Source organism: Heteronotia binoei, chromosome 13 (genome assembly GCF_032191835.1).
Source record: "Heteronotia binoei isolate CCM8104 ecotype False Entrance Well chromosome 13, APGP_CSIRO_Hbin_v1, whole genome shotgun sequence".
Lineage (NCBI taxonomy): Eukaryota > Metazoa > Chordata > Lepidosauria > Squamata > Gekkonidae > Heteronotia > Heteronotia binoei.
Genome location: NC_083235.1, coordinates 76,931,299 through 76,949,529, shown reverse-complemented (window position 1 = coordinate 76,949,529; position 18,231 = coordinate 76,931,299). Strand labels below are relative to the sequence as shown.

At 43.5% G+C, this 18,231-nt stretch overlaps 1 protein-coding gene across 3 annotated transcripts in view; it reads left to right on the top strand.

Moving 5' to 3' along the window:
• Positions 1-5,783: 5,783 nt before the first annotated feature.
• The window catches only part of B3GNTL1 (UDP-GlcNAc:betaGal beta-1,3-N-acetylglucosaminyltransferase like 1), a 285,348-nt gene continuing 272,900 nt past the window's right edge, over positions 5,784-18,231 (top strand). Inside the window, exons 1-4 of one of the 3 annotated variants that reach the window (XM_060252291.1) lie at positions 5,784-5,969; positions 11,703-11,819; positions 12,436-12,535; positions 17,651-17,715. In XM_060252291.1, coding sequence (XP_060108274.1) covers positions 5,784-5,969; positions 11,703-11,819; positions 12,436-12,535; positions 17,651-17,715 — 468 coding nt within the window. Of the gene's footprint in view, positions 5,970-11,674; positions 11,820-12,435; positions 12,536-17,650; positions 17,716-18,231 lie in introns of those variants that run through there. The other 2 variants (XM_060252290.1, XM_060252289.1) reach the window with 2 other exon arrangements.

The window sequence follows — 18,231 nt, the reverse complement described above, 5'->3', positions numbered from 1 at the left end:
AAGGTTGAAAAGTCAACTCCTGCAAAGCAACAAGGCAGAGTGCAGTCGGCTACAGAGTTGGCTCTGACAAATTTGGCTTTTAAAGATATTTTACGATATTCTTAGCAGATGTTGCGGCTTTTATCTGTAAGTTTTAAGACATTAGTTGTTTGGTATTTGTTTTATTTGTTTTATTTTTTTATTCATTTTTATCAGGACAGGGCTAATTGCCACCCAATAGCACCTTTTTAATGGCATCGGGCAAGCGGCCAAGAGAAGTGGAGGAGGAATCTGCTTCTTTGCCACTTTGCAAACAGTTCAGGATAGATGACTTTTTTACCCTAAACAATAAGTCCAAATCTGCTCTGCTGTCATTTGCTTTTTTTGTATTTATCTCATGGGATCCAGGGAACTGGGCAAAGGAAACTCTGGCTCTTTTCCTCCCTCCCCAGGGGACCTCAACCAATGGCGAAAATAGAGGTTTAGCTCCTGTGTGATTGAGCAAGCCTCGCAAAGCAAGCTGTGATGCAGAAGGAAGCCAGAGAGAAGGAGAAGGAAGCAGACAAGAGCCGGTTGCTTGGAGGCTTGATAGGAGCTTTCTGGGGTCCTGATTTGGCCCCTGGGCCGCATGTTTGACACCCCAGCTTTAAACCATGCAAGAAGCTGAGCAATTTCATTTTACAATGCCATCTTCTTGTTTCTTGGTATCCACAAACTGGTTATATTCCAAGACAGCATTCCCTGGGGATATGCTAAAACAACTCCTTTTTACAATATTGTGTAAAATTACAATAAATAAGTCTATTGCAAAGAGTTAGCATCACGTTTTTATTCACTTGCTTTCATGGTAACAAGAACCACCCTTGCTTTATTGCTTTCCAGTGGCCATTCAGAAAGTAAATGCATTCATGTGTTATCAGCAGGTCACATAAGGCCGGTCACAGAAGACCAAGAGAAAAACCATGAGCCAGTTTTATCATCCAGTTCACATTTTCTTATGTTTTGCATCATCATGATCATATTCTCTTATTTACTGAATTATTGCTCTCCAAACAAAATCTACACCTTGTCATTAAAACACAGTGTTTGGAAATGATGTTAATTTCTATAATTATGTTTGAGGTCAATAATTTACGAACAGTGGCATCCTTAGCAGAGTTACACCCTTCTAAAATAATTGAAGTCAGTGAGCATAGAAGGGTGTGACTCTGCTTAGAATTGCCCAGCAAATCACTCATGTGTTCAATAATTTCCTGCTTTGTGTCAAAAGTCCCAGGGGGTGAAGCCGTCTGAGTCCTTTACATTCACTGGCCAGTCAGACTGGAAACTTGTCCAGTTTCAGCAGAGAATCTAAACAACCTCATTGTCAACTTGTTGCCTTCTGAAGTTTTCCCTGTCATCCTTCCCCCTTCCCCCACAGAAAGATCTCTTTGCTCAGCAGCCAGAGCACATGGAGGTCAACATGAGAGGAAACATGATCTTGCCACTGGATAGATATCAAAAGGCTGCTGCACAGGTTTTTTTTTTTTTTTTTAAATGTATTTATTCTATAATTTGTAAGCCATCTTGAGTAGCATCTTACTGAAAGGCATCTTTAAAGCAAAAAAAGTATCCTGTTTGGGAAGCTCTTCATACAAGCATAAAGCAGATTTTTTTTGAAGACATCTTCGTGGAAGATTTAAGGCTCAGCCAGGAATAGGTTATCAAAGCAGGCTTCATTTTATGCTTAATCCTTTTTGTGGAAAAGACTAACAATCTGGGAGAGGAGGAATGAAAACCAATGCATGTTGGAATCCACTGGTTCCTGTCGTAGTTTGCTGAGTTTCTGAATGTCCATTGGCAGGGGTCATTTTGTAGAAAAATAGGTGGCAGAGCTCATCCAGGGATTGTTAAGCAACTGCACCTACTATTCAAAGGACAAGGATGTGGAACTCTCAGAAGGAGGAGGTGGAACTCTCAGAAAGGTTCAGGAGCTGCCACTGAATCCAAGGCCTGTCCATTGGAAAGCATTCAATAAAGCATGGGTGGTTCGTTGCTTACGATCATTAGGAATTGCCCTCAAATAGCGAAGTGTCTTTTCTCCAAATGAGAACAGGAACTTTTTTGATTTACAAAGAGACACATTCATTAATGACTCTGCTGCTCATATTATTATTGTCTCCTTTTGGCATATGGATGAAAGAAGAGCCACAGGCAAGCATGTTTTATTTATGTGAACACGGATCCCGGAGCTGGGAGAGCTAGTTTGGAAAGGGCAATATCATTTGCGTGGGGTGGAGAAGTGTTACGAAGGGCACCCTAGGCAGGGTGGTTAAAAGGGATTATTTTGGACGTGTAAGTGTATGGCTTAACTCGCGTTGTACATTTTCATAGTTCGAGCTCAATAAGCACCTTCAGGATGCCATTACTTTGAAAGGCATCTGATGACGTGAATTTATGCTGGCATACATTTTCTTAAATCTTTACAGTGCTTTTGAAAGGGATTAAAGCGTCATTTGCCTCAGGCAAAGTGTTTCTGTGCGTACGCAGAGTGCCTATCACTTCTGGCAGGACTCATTTTAAAACTATAGTACAGGGTGCCTCTAAGCATGCTCCAAAGGGATTTTTTTTGTTAAATGAAAAGTTCATCTTGTAGAACGGAAAGAAAGGCAGGATATAAAGGGGAGGGTGGGATATAAATGTGAAGAATCAATCAATCAATAAAATTATTACAAACCCCCTGACCAGCGTGATCTCTGACAGGACAAGAGGATACAACTAAGCAGGGCTCATTTCCAGGGGGAATGCACAGGAATGACATTCCAGGAGAGAAGAAACAAAGTATATATTTATTTTTTACCTTATAAGGCAGCAGCACATGGTGAAGTTCTCTGCGCCTGTCTCTGCTCCAGCTTTGCTTCTCTTGCAGCCAGCTGGAGCTTCAAAGGCTACAGTATCCGCTCTTCAAAGGCAGTATAGGCTCTTTGGAAATCTGGCCCCACCCCCTCAGCCCTGCAAGGGGAGAGGTTGAGGCCTTGCTTGGAGTTACTGCCTACCTGGCGATCCTGCTGGGCTGGCTACTGCTCCGTAAGTTGTGGGGAGGGGGGATGGACTTCTTTGGATGGGGGAAGGTGGTTTTCAGCCACACTACAAGACAAGACTTGGCCTCGCTTGCCCTGCTTGGCTGGGTGCACTTGCCCTCGAGGGAAGGGTGGCTGTGGGGCAAGGGGGGGTGATCTCTGGCCTCCATTGCAGGACCAGCTTGGCTTGCCTTGCTCGGCTCAGTGCACTTGCCCTCTAAGGAAGGCCAGCAGCGGGGGAGGTGTGTGATCTCTAGCCTTGATTGCAGGCCCATCCTAGCTTGTTTGATTGGCTGGGTGCACTTGCCCTCAAGGGAAGGGCGGCTGCGGAGGGGGATGATCTCTGGCCTCCATTGCAGGCCCGGCCTGGCTTGCCTTGCTCAGCTGGGTGCATTTGCCCTCTAGGAAAGGGTGGTGGGGGTGGGGGGTAATCTTTGGCCTTCATTGCAGGGCCAGCCTAGCTGGCCTTGATTGGCTGGGTGCACTTGCCCTTGAGGGAAGGGTGGCTGCGGGGTGTGTGTGTGTGATCTCTGGCCTCCATTGCAGGCCCAGCCTGGCTTGCCTTGCTCGGTTTGGTGCACTTGCCCTCTAGGGAAGAGCGGCTGCAGAGGGCGGTGATCTCTGGCCTCCATCTCTGGCTTGCCTTGCTCGGCTGGGTGCACTTGCCCTTGAGGGAAGGGTGGCTGCGGGGTGTGTGTGTGTGATCTCTGGCCTCCATTGCAGGCCCGGCCTGGCTTGTCTTGCTCGGCTTGGTGCACTTGCCCTTGAGGGAAGGGTCTCTGTCCTCCATTGCAGGCCTGGCCTGGCTTGCCTTGCTTGGCTCGGCTGGGTGCACTTGCCCTCTAGGGAAGAGCGGCTGCAGAGGGCGGTGATCTCTGGCCTCCATCTCTGGCTTGCCTTGCTCGGCTGGGTGCACTTGCCCTTGAGGGAAGGGTGGCTGCGGGGGGTGTGTGTGTGTAATCTTTGGCCTCCATTGCAGGCCCGGCCTGGCTTGCCTTGCTTGGCTCGGCTGGGTGCACTTGCCCTCAGGGGAGGAGTGCTCCGCTGCTGAAGGCAAGTGCATTGAGCCAGCACAGCAGGGCGAGGCTGGGGCCTGCCTTGTTGAACAGACATTGGTGGAGGCAGCATTGGGAGGGGGCACCTTCAGCCTACACCTTGCCAAGCAAGCAGACATCTTGGGTGGGGGCTTTCCTGTTTCAGGTGGGGGGTGCAGGAGAGTTCCCTGGCCATGCAAGGCCTGCCCAGCCATCCTGGGCTACTGGGTGAGTGGGAGTCTTCTGTTGGGGGGGGGGGGGCAGGGGGTTCTATATCTTCTCCTCCCCCCCCCCAGCAAAGAGGCAGTCTCCAGGTCTTTCCTGGAGATTTTCTCACAAATCAGGTCAGTTCCCCAGGAGAGAGGACTGAGGGCTTCCCCCCCACACACACACACTTTTTGGAGGAAGTGGGCTGCCCTTTCTCTCCAAGAGATAGGTCTCTTTCCCCCACACCCCAGGAGGTAGTCTCCAGGACTTTCTTGGAGATTTCCTCACAGATCAGGTTCAGTTCCCCAGGGGAGAGGATGGAGGGCTTTTCCCCTCCTTGTGAAGGAAGTGGGCTGCCCTATCTCTCCAAGAGATAGGATGGGAAGGGCATAGGATATGCCCTTCAGCATACGATACCCACAGCTTACAAGACAGCTGTTGAAGCAATGTGAAATGATAATGCAGAAACAATAGAAGCAGGAAAAAAAACACTGTGATGATGTGTGAGAAAAAGGCAGACTAAAAAAGCCCAGTCTTGTTACTGGAAAAATAAAATTACAGAGACATGAAAGAAATCAATGTAAGGCCTTTTACTGGAGCAATCGAATTAGTGCAAAATAAAATTAACCACGAAAGAAAAATAGTGTGTCAGAAAAAAGTGGCAAGTCCCAGTCTCTACAAAAAAAAAAACTGTCCAGAAAAGGGTTGGTTTCAAGAGCTGTTGCAAACTTAGCTGCCAGATAATTCCCCTGCGTGTGGAGTGCAGACTGAGAAGCCTCTCTCACCCCCCCCTTCCTTTCTCTACCTCTCCCTGTCATCTGCCCCCATCTCTCTTTCCCCCAAAAGTAACTGGACAGGCCATGCATGCCCCCTGAGAAAGGTTTGTGGCTTGGAAATCATTCCACATCTCCCTGTTTTCTTTGCGCTTTGGAAACCCTTTTTTTCTCCAGATCGCCCGCTCCGAGTTGGGAAAGACTTGGAGACTTTGGGGTGGAGCCTGAAGGGGGGGGGTGTTGCCATCTGACACACTTCCGGTGACGTCAGGGGGCATGGCATAGGCAAAGAAGTTATGCTAACGCGTTCCTGGAAAGCGTGTCCTAGGAAGCGACCCCTGCTTGGGGCTGCAGAATAACTCTCAGCTGCTGGCCCCGCCGGCAGCCCCGCCCCCTAGCTCTGCTGCCCTTCTAGCCTCCCCGTCTCCACTCCTCCGCCAGGGCTGAGAGGCGGCGGGCAGGAAGGAGGCAGGTTTCCCGGCTCCGGCGCCCGCAGGACTGAGGCAGCAGCCCGCATTCAGTTTCTCCCTTCCTCCGGCCGCGCGCGTTCCTTGCCGCCTGGGCGGGCTGCTGCCTTCGGCCCGCTTTCGCTTATTGCACGTGGCGGGTGCATTTGTTGGACGGGCTGGCGGGCCGGGCTTCATCTGCAGAGCTCCTTGGGCCTCCTGACTTGGGATGCTGCCTTCTGTTCGTTTCCGTTGCCTCCTCTCCGCCGTTGCGTCTCTCTGACGATGGAGAGGACAGGAAAGGGGCTGAGAGCGCCAGTGAGCGCGCCGCCTCCTTTCCAAGAAGAGGTCAACTCGGAGGGTGTTGAACTTGCTCAGTGCACACGCCCAGCCTCTGCTGCTCCTGCCTCTGAGGAACAGGCCATTGTGCTTTCGAATAGCGAAAGCCAGAAAAGCAATAGGATTCAGGTGGTACGTTCCACAATGTTCTGATTGGGCTCTCGATGGGTTTGTAGATTTGCAAAGTTTGTAAAAAGACTGTATCTGCATTTACTTTAAGCCAGGTATGTTTTGGATTAGTGGCTCCTGCAGAGGAGCTAAACGTTATAGTGGGCTGCCCAGTCAAGAGCAAGGTGGATGTTGTGGAGATCAGCATTTGAGACTCTCTCCAAACTACTTGCCATGGTATAAAAATAAGACTTTTTCTAAGGGCCCAACAGGTGTGTATAACAAGTTATATAGTTATCACTTAAGAACAAAGCCATTTCGGAAGAAGACTATGTGGAGCCAAAAACAATCAGGCCTGATGTAAAGGAGAAAGAAAAAAGCGTCCCTGTGCGATTTTGCATGTGCTTGAGGTCTTGATTAAAGTGTGAGGCAAAGCAGCAACATGTGCCTGGTTTGCATGCCAGAGATCATAGGTCTTATGAATATTGTGCTGTCATACTAACAAAGAATATGTTGGTCACAATCAAAGTCAGATTAATGCACTTTATGTAGAGGTGGTCAGAAACACCAACTGTTCTTACATGCAGCAGCTGCATAATTGTTGGAGGCTGGATGCAGGAATCCTATCCCCCTGATTCTAATAGGTATACTGGCTGCCATTTGTTTACAGGCACAATTCAAAGTGCAATTCAAAGGTGAATTCCTTTAAGGTGCTAAGTGACTTGCACATCTTTTCCCATACAGGCCAGTTAAAAGCCTTAATCTCTGCCCATATCTGTAGACAGATCAAGACGGGTAACCATATTAGTTCGTCTGCAGCAGTAGAAAAGAGTAAGAGTTCTTTGGCATGTGAAGAACTGAGCAGTGACTCACGAAAGCTTATACCCTACCACAAATGGTGTTAGTCTTTAAGGTGCTATTGAATTCTTACTCTTTTCTACTGCTCCAAACTAACACAGCTACTCATCTTGATCTGTCTCCATGGAAGAAGGAACCACATTTATCCGAACAGAATGGAAATACACAAACTTTGGTATCTGAAAAGCGAGCAGTGAGTCATGAAAGCTTATACCCTATCACAAATTTTGTTAGTTTTAAGGTACTACTGGACTCTTACTCATATCTGTAGACATGAGATAACTGTCAAGAACAGAGCCTTCTTTTTTAGAACAAGATATTGGATTTATACCCTGCCCTTCACCCTGAATCTCAGAGCAGCTTACAATCTCTTACCTTCCTCCCCAACAACAGACACCCTGTGAGCAATGTTCCCTCTAAGCTGCGGAGTCTTGTGAGCAAAAATTCTACTTTGTGAGCTACTGGCATTAAAGTTGTGAGCTCCTGCACAAATCACTGTGCTCTTGGGCTATTTTTCCTGAGCTAAAATGTATGAGCTGGAGGCTAAAAATCTGTGAGCCAGCTGACACTAACTCAGCATAGAGGGAACACTGCCTGTGAAATAGGTGGGGCCGAGAGAGCTCTCACAGAAGCTGTCCTTTCAAGGACAGTTATGTGAGAGCTATGGCTGATCCAAGGCCATTCCAGCAGCTGCAAGCGGAGGAGTGGGGAATCACACCTGGTTCTAGATAAGAGTCCGTGCACTTAGCCACTACACCAAACTGACTCTTGGTAGTGGTGTCTTGCATCTGAGCAGCCTTCATAATCAAGGCTTGTTTGGTGCCTACCATAATGTCATATGAAAGCCATTCCAAAATATTTTTCTGTACCGAAGCTTTATCTGAAATTTATCACATCCTTTGTGATTGTCTGTTACATAGTATGCATCCCGCTTGAGAGCTATTCTACCACTCTTTTATTATTGCAGTTTTAGAACCTCTGTTGGAATTGTTTTGTTATTATATTGGTTTTTAAAATAACCTTTCATGTTGGTTTTATTTTTGTTAAATTGCTTCTTATTTTAGCCTTCTCGAGGAAGCCTTTTGAGAACAGGGCCTGTAATTAACTAGGTACTTTGCATGGGTTGCAGATGAGATACTGAGCCCATACAAAGTCACATGGGAAAGCTCATTGCCTTAATAGGTTCATGTTTTAATCAGGCCTGAGTCATTGCAAGTGTGGGCTTAACTTCTGCCTTGTCCATTACTTTACTGTTGCAGATTGCCTCCTTCTTGTCTCTATCAATTCCATTAAAATGTCCATAGAGGTTTTGTTATGAGCTCTTCAAACAGGACAAACCTTACACCAAAGGATAAAGGAACACAAATCAGACATCAGGAATCACAAGACTGAGAAACCTGTAGGAAAACACTTTAACCTCCCAGAACATTCAGTGGTTGACCTTAAAGTAGCTGTGTTATTGCAAAGGAACTTCAGGAACAGAATGGAAAGGGAAATTGCTGAATTACAAGTTATTGCACTATTTGGAACAAATGCCACCCACCCAGGACTTAACAGGGATATTGGTTTCTTATCTCATTACATATGCTAAAGTCATTCTCACCATGAAGGACTACACATCCTCTGTATTTTTATGCACCCCTCTCTCCTCTCCCTCCTCCCCTTTTGAATAATTTAGTGGAATACTCTCTGTAATTCAATGCAATATATTGGAACAGATATTTTTTTTTACATAACACTTCTAAAGAACAATATATTGCTCTAGTATTTAGAACAACATATACTGATTGTAATGTAATGTAATGAAACTTGAAATATACTGCATTCCACCCCAGCTGTTGTTACCTTCAGTCTTGAGAGGAGACACATGGAATGTCGTAAAGGAATTTCAGTTAATGTCCCACGATTAGAAAAGATTCACTTAACACACTTATCTCCTATTTTGACATTTATTGCTTCAACCCTTGTCTCCCCTTAATTGGATTCATACAGCTGTTGACCCTGGATACTTGGCTTGTTCCTGTTTTGTCTCAAAATGTCATCATCATGGTATACAATTTGCTTTTCAACCCTGTCTGTAAGTTTGAATGTTTTTCTTCCATCTCATTTTATCTGAAGAAGTGTGCTTGCCCACAAAGCTCATATCTTGCATGAAAGCTTGTTGGTCTTAAAGGTGCCACTGGGCTCTCAACTTTATTCTGTTGCTTCATACAAACACGGCTAGCCACATGAATCTGTCTTGCCGCATTTGTTTAGCTAGGCTTTAATATAACTTTCTTAATTAAGTAGCTTGAAACTATTCATATTAGTTTATTAAAGATTGCCTCATGTCTGTAATGTGATGACAGTGTTTCTATAAATTATATCTGAGGCTGAAAGCATACTGTGGAAAGCCTTGAATACCTGATTATGGCAAGAGACCAGCGGTTGATTATCATATATACAGGCCTCATTTTGGGCAGGAGTTCACAGGAGCAGAGCTCCAGAACCGTTAAATTTTATTGTGCTCTTTCTCCCCCCACCCCCAATACTTGCTTCTGGGCTCCATAGTTCAACCCCCCTGTGAGAATTTCACTGAACTCTAAGATTTGACACACTTTCTAATATTTCCCCCCACAATAAATGGGGAAATAACCAAAACATATAAAGCAGACCGATGGAAATCTTAATACCACGGCAACCACATAGAAGATGTATGATGGGAGTCAGGTTTTATAATGGCAATTATAATTAAAGAAGCATCTTAAAGTAGATGCGGAGCTGATACAATTTAGTACACCTTCCAGTGATGTCGGGGGTGTGTGGCACATGCAAATGATTTATGCAAATGAGTTGTGCTAATGAGCTCTGGCACCGCTTTTTCTTCAAAATAACCTGTGTGTGTATGTGTATGCGTGTATATGTGTGTGTGTGTGTGTGTGTATGGTTGAGGATAACAGTGTAGGATCACTCTTTGAATCGCTTTTTGATACAAAGCACATTCCCTAAGATGTGTGTTTTTTTGAGCAAGCTGATTTTCTTTTTCTGGTATAAACAATTTTATTGGTAACACATGGTAGCAAATCTATATCTATATCTTACGACTTAAAAAGAAAAATGTATCTATCCCATATCTTACTTTTCCCCCGCCCCTCCCCCCGTTACTTGACTCCCGCCAGTGTTATTTACTTAAAAAACCCCCAAATATTAAAGGTACCCTTAACTATTAAAAAACCAAAAGTTATATTCTTCTTTTAAAACGTAATCATTATCAAAAATTGTCCAGTGTCCTTTTACTTCAGAAAACTAAAAAAAAAGAAAAAAGAGTTGTGCTGGTTTTCTGAAGTAAACACACGTGCAGAGGAATTCCAAATTTTTACTGGATTTTGTTGCTAGCCAAAATTTTAGTTGTAGTCCTACTGCTTCTTTAGCTTGGTGTGAGGGCATGCTGAACTTTAGAGGCTGCAACCTTTGTGAAGAAGACACACGCTTACTCACTTGCCAGAAGAGTCAACTTATGACAAACGTAGCAAGTACATTTCTGGACCCCTAATCAGATGACTCTGTTCCTATTGTATAGGAGCCTCTCAAACTTGCCTCTGTTTTGTTTTTCCCTTGGTCAACAAAACAGATTTTTCTGTGAGGCTGGTTAGTTTGAAAAAATTGGGAGTAAATGGTGTGCAAAAATACGTCACGCTGGATAACGCTGCCACTAGTAGTACTGCTTGGAGGAGGCTATATCTTCATCCTAGTGTAATATTGTTGGGTTAATGTGGTTTTGAATATTTGAGATCTGATTCTAACTTGAGGATTATGAAATTCTAAATTTGTTTTACTACTGCTGATTATGAATTGCATAATTGATAACTTTGGGAGGGCAGTTTCAGAATTTGGTGGGTGCAATTTGAAGATTCAGCATTAATAAGAAACAGCCAGTTCAATATTTGCATTTTCTTGTGCTAAAATTTTCATTTTGGGTGCCGCCTCTGGTAATCCATGTTGGAAGCTGGCCCAGTCCAGATAACTCATGTGGCGGTGGAGAGGGGCAAGACCGATTCCTTTGTGTCACATTCTGAGACTGCAAGGAGTTCACAGTTCCTAATGTTGATACTACTTAGTACAACACAATGTAACAGCTGTAGGAAAGGAGGTTTTACTTTCTTTTTTGATTGATAAGAAAGATCACCTTCAAGATGTCAAGACAGTGGTTTGCATTAGGGTTGCCAGGTCTCCTTGGCTTGCTGGTGGGGGGCTTTGTGTGGCGTTTTAGGATGGAGCAGATGAAAAGTGGAGAACTTTGGACCTAGGCAAGGCACTTACCCAGGGCTGGAGCCAGAGCCAGAGCCGTGTGAGAATAGGGGAGGAGCAAGAAAAGCTGGATTTAAGTGGCAGCAGGGAAAGACCTATGGAAAAGAGGGAGGGCCCTTTAAATCTTGTGGGAGGGAAAGGGAAGGCTGCTGTTGGTTGTACTTGAGGGACATGGCTCCACCCCTCACCGTTCAGCTGGCTGGTGGGGACAGGAATCCTCAAAAATGGAGGATCCCTTCCCCCCACCTGGGGACTGGCATCCCTGTAAATCTGATCTTAGTTGATCTCAAATGGATTGAATGTCCATCTCTGACAGTAGGATTAAACTATGAGAGGGGTTTAAGAAGAGAGATGGGGTTAGGCTGGGGAGCAGGAGGAACACTATAGGGGAATCACAGTTTTCTTAATACTTAGCAGTTACAGTATATTGAACAGAAGTACAACAGGGCAGGAAAGCTATTTGTAAAGAATAGTGCCTTTCATTTTCTTCTCAGAGGCTAAAGCATGTATGTGAAAAGAGGGTATAATAAAAGTACAATATTTTTAAGTGCAGCAAGGAGTATAAAATGATTATTTGTACTTACTTATGCTATGTCTATGTATTCTTTGTAGTCTGTAATTCTGCCAGTTTACAATGCTGAATGCTGGTTGGACGAGTGTTTGAAGTCTCTTCTGGAGCAAGACTTTCAAGGTTCCATTGAACTCTCTGTTTTTAATGATGCTAGTAAGGTATGTACATTTTTTACACCTGACTATTTAGTTCCAATGTGCTATTACCATTTGCCTGTACCAGTTTCCAAGAATGTATTGTTATCCTGGTTAGTTACGCTAAGTGTTTAACTTTTAAAACTGAAACATAACTTGAAATTGCTGGTAGTTTGATGGTATTTGTCTAGGTCTCACTCAATTAAAATGTTAAATTATAAGTGCTAAATTGGCATAAATTAGCAAAGCTAGGGAAACTGTCTTGATGTGAACTGCAGCTGTTGTGAATGATCACTATGACTCAGAAAAGCTTGTACACTGGAAAATTTTGTTGGCTTTTACGTTGCTGCTGGACTTAGACTTTGTGCTTATTGTGCTGCAACGTACTGCAATGTCATAGGCTATACCTTTTGCATTTTAGGACCTTTTGTCCCTGCTGTGTACGTATTTTTTTCTATACCCGTGCATATATGTGTGTGACATGTGTCTGCCCCCACAAATGTATGATCTGCTGACTGCCAGTATGCTTCATATGTTTGATGAATTGGGTTCTAGTTCACAAAAGCCTTATACAACAACTGTTCAGGGTCTATGTGACTGAATTTTGATTTGTTTGTTCATTTTCTTGTGTTCTTATCAGGACAATTCAATAAATATAATAGAAAAATGGAAAGTTTTATTAGAAGAAGTGGGCATTCGAGTACGTGTTGGAGGACATTGTTCACTTCAGCCACGAGGAGGTAGGTGAGACATCCTGAACCAATTCCTGGAAGTACTGAGTGAGCTGGATGATGAGCAATGATTGGTTTGCTGGTGATACTTATAAAGACCTGCACAGTCTGGTGCTTGGATTTTACTGTACGTTAAATATGTGAAAAAATTCACTGAAAACAAGAGGGTGTCTGCGTAACAGGTTAAGAATTGCATTTTAAATTATTTTGACTTTATTGGCAAAAAGAAACAGCTAAATGTTATATTTTGCATTCCTGGAAATTAATACTTGGCTCTTCAAAAAAAGTTCTGCAGGCAGTTTCAATGATTTTTCTAGACAACTATACATGATACAATCAGGATTAAAATTGCCAGTAAACAAAAACTATGTGGATTGAGGCTAGTAAGTGATAGATTTAAGTTGAACTGCCAAATGTGATCATTGTAGAATAAAGGCTAAGAACATAAGACAAGCCATGTTGGATCAGGCCAATGGCCCATCCACTCCAACACTCTGTGTCACACAGTGGCCAAAAAACCCAAGTACCATCAAGAGGTCCACCAAAGGGGCTAGAAGCCCTGCCACTGTGCCCCCCACCCAAGCACAAGAATATAGAGCATCACTGCCCCAGACAGAGAGTTCCAACAATAAGCTGTGGCTAATAGCCACTGATGGACCTCTGCTCCATATGCTTACCCATTCTTGAAGCTGATGGCCTGGTTTGATGTGACTTGTGAGTATTTTTGTGTTGAGTTTTAAATCTTAGGCTGAGATCACACTCACTAAATAATGTACTTTCAATCCACTTTCAAAGCACCTTCCAACTGGATTTTGTCAGTTCACACAGTATAATCCAGTTGGACAGTGCACTGGAAGTGGATTAAAAGTGCATTATTTAGTGTGTGTGAACACAGCCTTAGTGTCCTTTAAAGAGAAGGTAAAAGAATAATATATTAGTTTTTGGAGAAAGATAATAGAATATAAATTCAGGCAATATTTAATTTCAGTTTACATTTTTGGTCAATCAGTTTCATTTCTTATGCAGTTGCCCAATAATTTGCCGTGTTCAAATATGTTTTATTAATCTGTGTTGAAATCCATAGACACAAAAACCTACTTTTAAAAAGCCCCATGACCTTTCTATTTATTTATGTTCTGTACTTTCTGGATTGTTCAACAGCAAAATGGGGGGAAATGTGCCCTGTAATGTTGAAAGTAGCTTGCTGTGCAGTGATCGTTTTCCAGTGCAGAATAGCTTGTTTGTATGAGCAGTTACATTTAGGGAGCCAGTTTTTTGTTGGAAATCTTTGTGACCTCGTTGCCCTTAGTGATTTACTTTGCTGTGGTTAGGAGTAGTCGTAGGGAATACTTCCTTCGAAACAAGCAGCCCCAATAAAGAAAGAATGTGGCAGTCTTCATGTCCTGGACTGTTTACACTACATTAAGATTCATTTCGGATTCTTTTGTGTCGTGGAAAAGGAAAAAGCCTTCACAAAAGAAAGGGTCAGTGACTTTAAAGAAATTACCACAAAACTACTTCTTTCCAAGACTGAGGAATGTTAATATCTCAAAGGGTCTTTTTACTCCCGTGACCATGGTAACAGGCTCTTTTCAGTTAGTAAGCAGGCGTTACAAAATGCAAAGCCTTGGCACAAACATTTGACTCTCATCAGTGTAGTAATATCAGACTGAATTCTTTTGCTTTTGCCGAACACAAGATTCATTGCCTGAGACCAATTTTTAATATCCAGTTCCATGGAGAATAAAATACCTTCAGTCATATAATTGGGTAGATATTAGTAGGATGTCATTAAAAAGGTAAAGGTAGTCCCCTGTGCAAGCACCAGTCATTTCCGACTCTGGGGTGACATCACATCGCAACGTTTTCATGGCAGACTTTTTTACGGGGTGGTTTGCCATTGCCTTCCCCAGTCATCTACACTTCCCCCCCAGCAAGCTGGGTACTCATTTTACCAACCTCGGAAGGATGGAAAGCTGAGTCAACCTTGAGCCAGCTACCTGAGCCCAGCTTCCACCGAGATCGAACTCAGGTTGTGAGCAGAGCTTAGGACTGCAGTACTGCAGCTTTACCACTCTGTGCCACGAGGCTGTTTGGATGTCATTACAGACAGCTTAACACCAACATTTTAGATGCCTTGTTTTCAAACGAAGCAACTTATTTTATAACTTTTTGGGGGTTGGGCGAACAAGGCTTCTTCTTCTCTGGCCTCTTCCACCTTCACCACATGTGTATGTGAGAACTGGCCTTCCAAGTATTCTTTATGAATATTTTATCCTTTTAATAAAAGTTGGAAAACATTCTCTTTGTCCTTAAAATCACTGATCTTGATTGCTGTGCAAGGGCCATTGCATTGTCTGAACTTCAAGTATTGGAAAATCGAGTATCCTCCTTAACTAGTGTAAAAGTGGCAAATACAGGCTAACATAATTATTGAATTTGGGCAGATGATTTTAAAAGTAAGTAAACTTCTATTGTTGGCTACCTCTTTATTGCTTCCTTGCTGAACATTTATTTATGTGCTCCTTTGTGTGAGTGATCCAAGTCTGAGTTCATATGAAAGAGCCTTTAATTTCAGTATTGTTTTGCCTCACCTACTGTATGTTGGCTTACAAATAAACAGGGCTTTTTTGTAGGAAAAGCCCAGCAGGAATGTATTTGCATATTAGACCACACCCTCTGCTGTCACCATTGTTTTGCGCAGTGTTTTCTTTATAGAAAAAACCCAGCAGGAACTCATTTGCATATTAGGCCATACCCCTGATGCCAAGCCAGCCAGAATTGTGTTCCTGTGTGCTCCAGCTCAAAGCCCTGCAAATAAATATTCTGTGGTATTGGTGAAGAGAGGGATGGATCCTCTTGATTATACAATTGGCCCTGCTCAAGCTGTTTCTGCCCTGTGATGGAATTAGTTGAGTAGTTCAGCTGGAGTCTATTCATTTATCTTTTTTAGGATAATTGCCCAGAACTGTTCCCTCCCCCCAGTAATCATGCCCAGACCTGCCTGACGTAAGATGTAGTAATATGTTACTGAGTATGCAAAAAATTCAATACAATGGAGAGAAGTTCGGGAAGGCCAGGATAGAATCTGGTCTTTTTTTGATATAGTTTTACATGGAGTAGATTGGAGGATAACCAGCAGGTGGGACATTACCATCTCCAAAATGTAATTAGTAAGAAGTATGTACTTGAATTCTGCTTTTATCTGTTGTTCAGAAATAACTCCCTCATTTTGAGTTTTTCCTGCAGTTATTAGACTTCATCAGACTCCTCTGGAATCTTTCTATTTTGTTTGTTCATTTAGAATCATAGCGCTGGAAGGGACCTTCAAGGTCATCTAGTCCAAGCCTGCACAATGCAGGAAATTCACAAATACCTCTCGCCCACACCCTCCCCCCAGTTACCCCTGTTCCATGCCCAGAAAATGGCAAAAAACCCCTCCCCAGGATCCCTGACTAAACTGACCTGGAGAAAATTGCTTCCTGACTCAAAAGTGGCAATCAGCATTTCCCTTTGTGTATAAGAAGGGACCACAAGAACTAAGCACTGATGCAACCCTTGCTGCCCTCCCTCTCAAGATCTGCCCAAGTTCTCAGAGTCAGCATTGCTGTCAGATGACCATCCAGCTTCTATTTAAAAACCTCTGAAGAAGGAGAGCCCACCACCTCCTAAGGAAGCCAGTTCCACTGAGGTGCTGCTCTAACTGTAAGGAGGCTCTCCCTAATGTTTAGCCAAAAACTCCTTTGATTTAATTCCAACCTCTTGGTTCTGGTCCAATCTTCTGGAGCAACAGAAAACAATATTGCACCATCCTCTGCATCAGAAGCGTCAAACTCATTTGTTAAGAAGGCCGGATCTAATGTAAATGAGACCTTGTTGGGCCGGATCATGCTGGGCTGGGCCATATGTGTACCTATTTAAGATTAGGTAGCAGAGAGATAAACTTTATAAAGGACGCAGACAAATACAATAAAAATAAAATAAAACATGCTTAAAATGTTAGCACTCATTGGTCTTAAAGGTGATTTCTTTGTATTTCTCCCATGGGATCCATGGAACTGGGCAAAGGAAGCTCTGGCTCTTTCCTTCCTTCCCCAGGGGACCAGGAGGGTTGGAGCCTCAGCCAATAGAAGGAAGAACAGTAGCTCTGCTGTGGGATTGAGAGAGCCTGGCAAAGCAAGCTCTGCCTCCCCGCCTTCATCCCCAAGGGAGGAGCTTCAGCCAATGAAAAAAATAGAGGTTTTGCTCTATTTTTCCTGTGTGATTGAGCACGCCTTGCAAAGCAAGCTGTTTTGCAGAAGGAAGCAAGAGAAAGGGAGAAGGAAGCAGATGGCAGCCAGTTGCTTGGGGGCCTAATTTGGCCCCCAGGACATATGTTTGACACCCCTGCTCTATATGACAGCCCTTCAAGTACTTGAAGATGGTTATTGTATCTCCTCTCAGTCTGACAGGAGTACTAACCCTGCTGTTAGGCTGAACAGCAGATTGGTAGACCTGCTCTGCTGTTAGGCTGAAATGGCTACCAGTCATTTAAACCTAACAGCAGGGTGGGGCCACCCATCAGCTTTTAGGTTTAAATGGCTGCAAGCCATTAAACATGTCAGTTTCACTTTCCCCTGCCTTTAATTGGCTGCCAGCCATCTAACCCTTCCTTGGTGATCCCCCCTTTCTGGGGGACCTGCACTGTTCAGTTTGGGCATTTTTGCTTGGTTCAGTTCAGGGTTCTGTTTTGGACTGCCCTGAACCGAACTGGAATTTTTGGATTAATTCGCATCCCTAGTTAATGCCACCTGCATAGTTTCTGTTCATATTCCTGATAGACAAGATAGAGAGGGACACATACAACTTTTCATTACATGTTTATCTCACCCTTCCTCTAGTGAGCTTTGAGTAAATCATTTACTTTGGTCTCTGCTTCTGTCTGTGACATGGGCGCACAACTCTAGCCTCTTTGAAAGCTTACTTAATGAGAGCTGTACTTGTGTTTTCTTTTTTTTTTATTACTCTTTTTTAAAGTTTGGATGCACTGTTTTTATTTAGGGTTATTTAGTGTACTTTGCAGGGGGGGAAATCAAAGTTCCAATGATACTAGTGTCATAAATTGTTCTTTTCCTTTCCCAACAGTTGGCTTTGCTAAAAATTGTGCTGTAGGACAGAGCTCGGGAACCTATCTCTGCTTTTTGGATTCTGTAAGTCAGCTTTTTTTGCCTAATGTTTTAAGTTTGGCAGTAAGACCTTAAAATCTCCTCCCTTTGAGGTCGTTGTAGAATGGTTACTGTTGGATTTTCACATTTTTTGTCATGTGAATGTTTCATGTGAATTGTCAGGATTTAAGGTAGATTCTTTTTATACACTGACTAGGCGCTTTTCTGAGATGCTGTTATGCCTTTTGTCTGAATGTCACAAAAAAAAAAAAACGCCTTGATGGTTCTTGGAAGTGGGGGTACTCTGAACTGTGGGCAATTACATTAAAAACATGGATCTGGATTGCTGTTTACCCTAGCAGAATGGCATTGCTATTGGTGGAGCAGCATGTGTTAATTTTTGCTGATTTCCCCTTCTGGTGCAGACTTTGCTTATTTTTGAGAGCCCCACAGACTAACCCACCACACAGGGTCACTCTGAAGGTAAAATGGAGGAGAGAACAATGTAATGCTCTTTGAATCTAGGAGAAAGTTCATGTATAAATAAAGTAAGTAAATAAC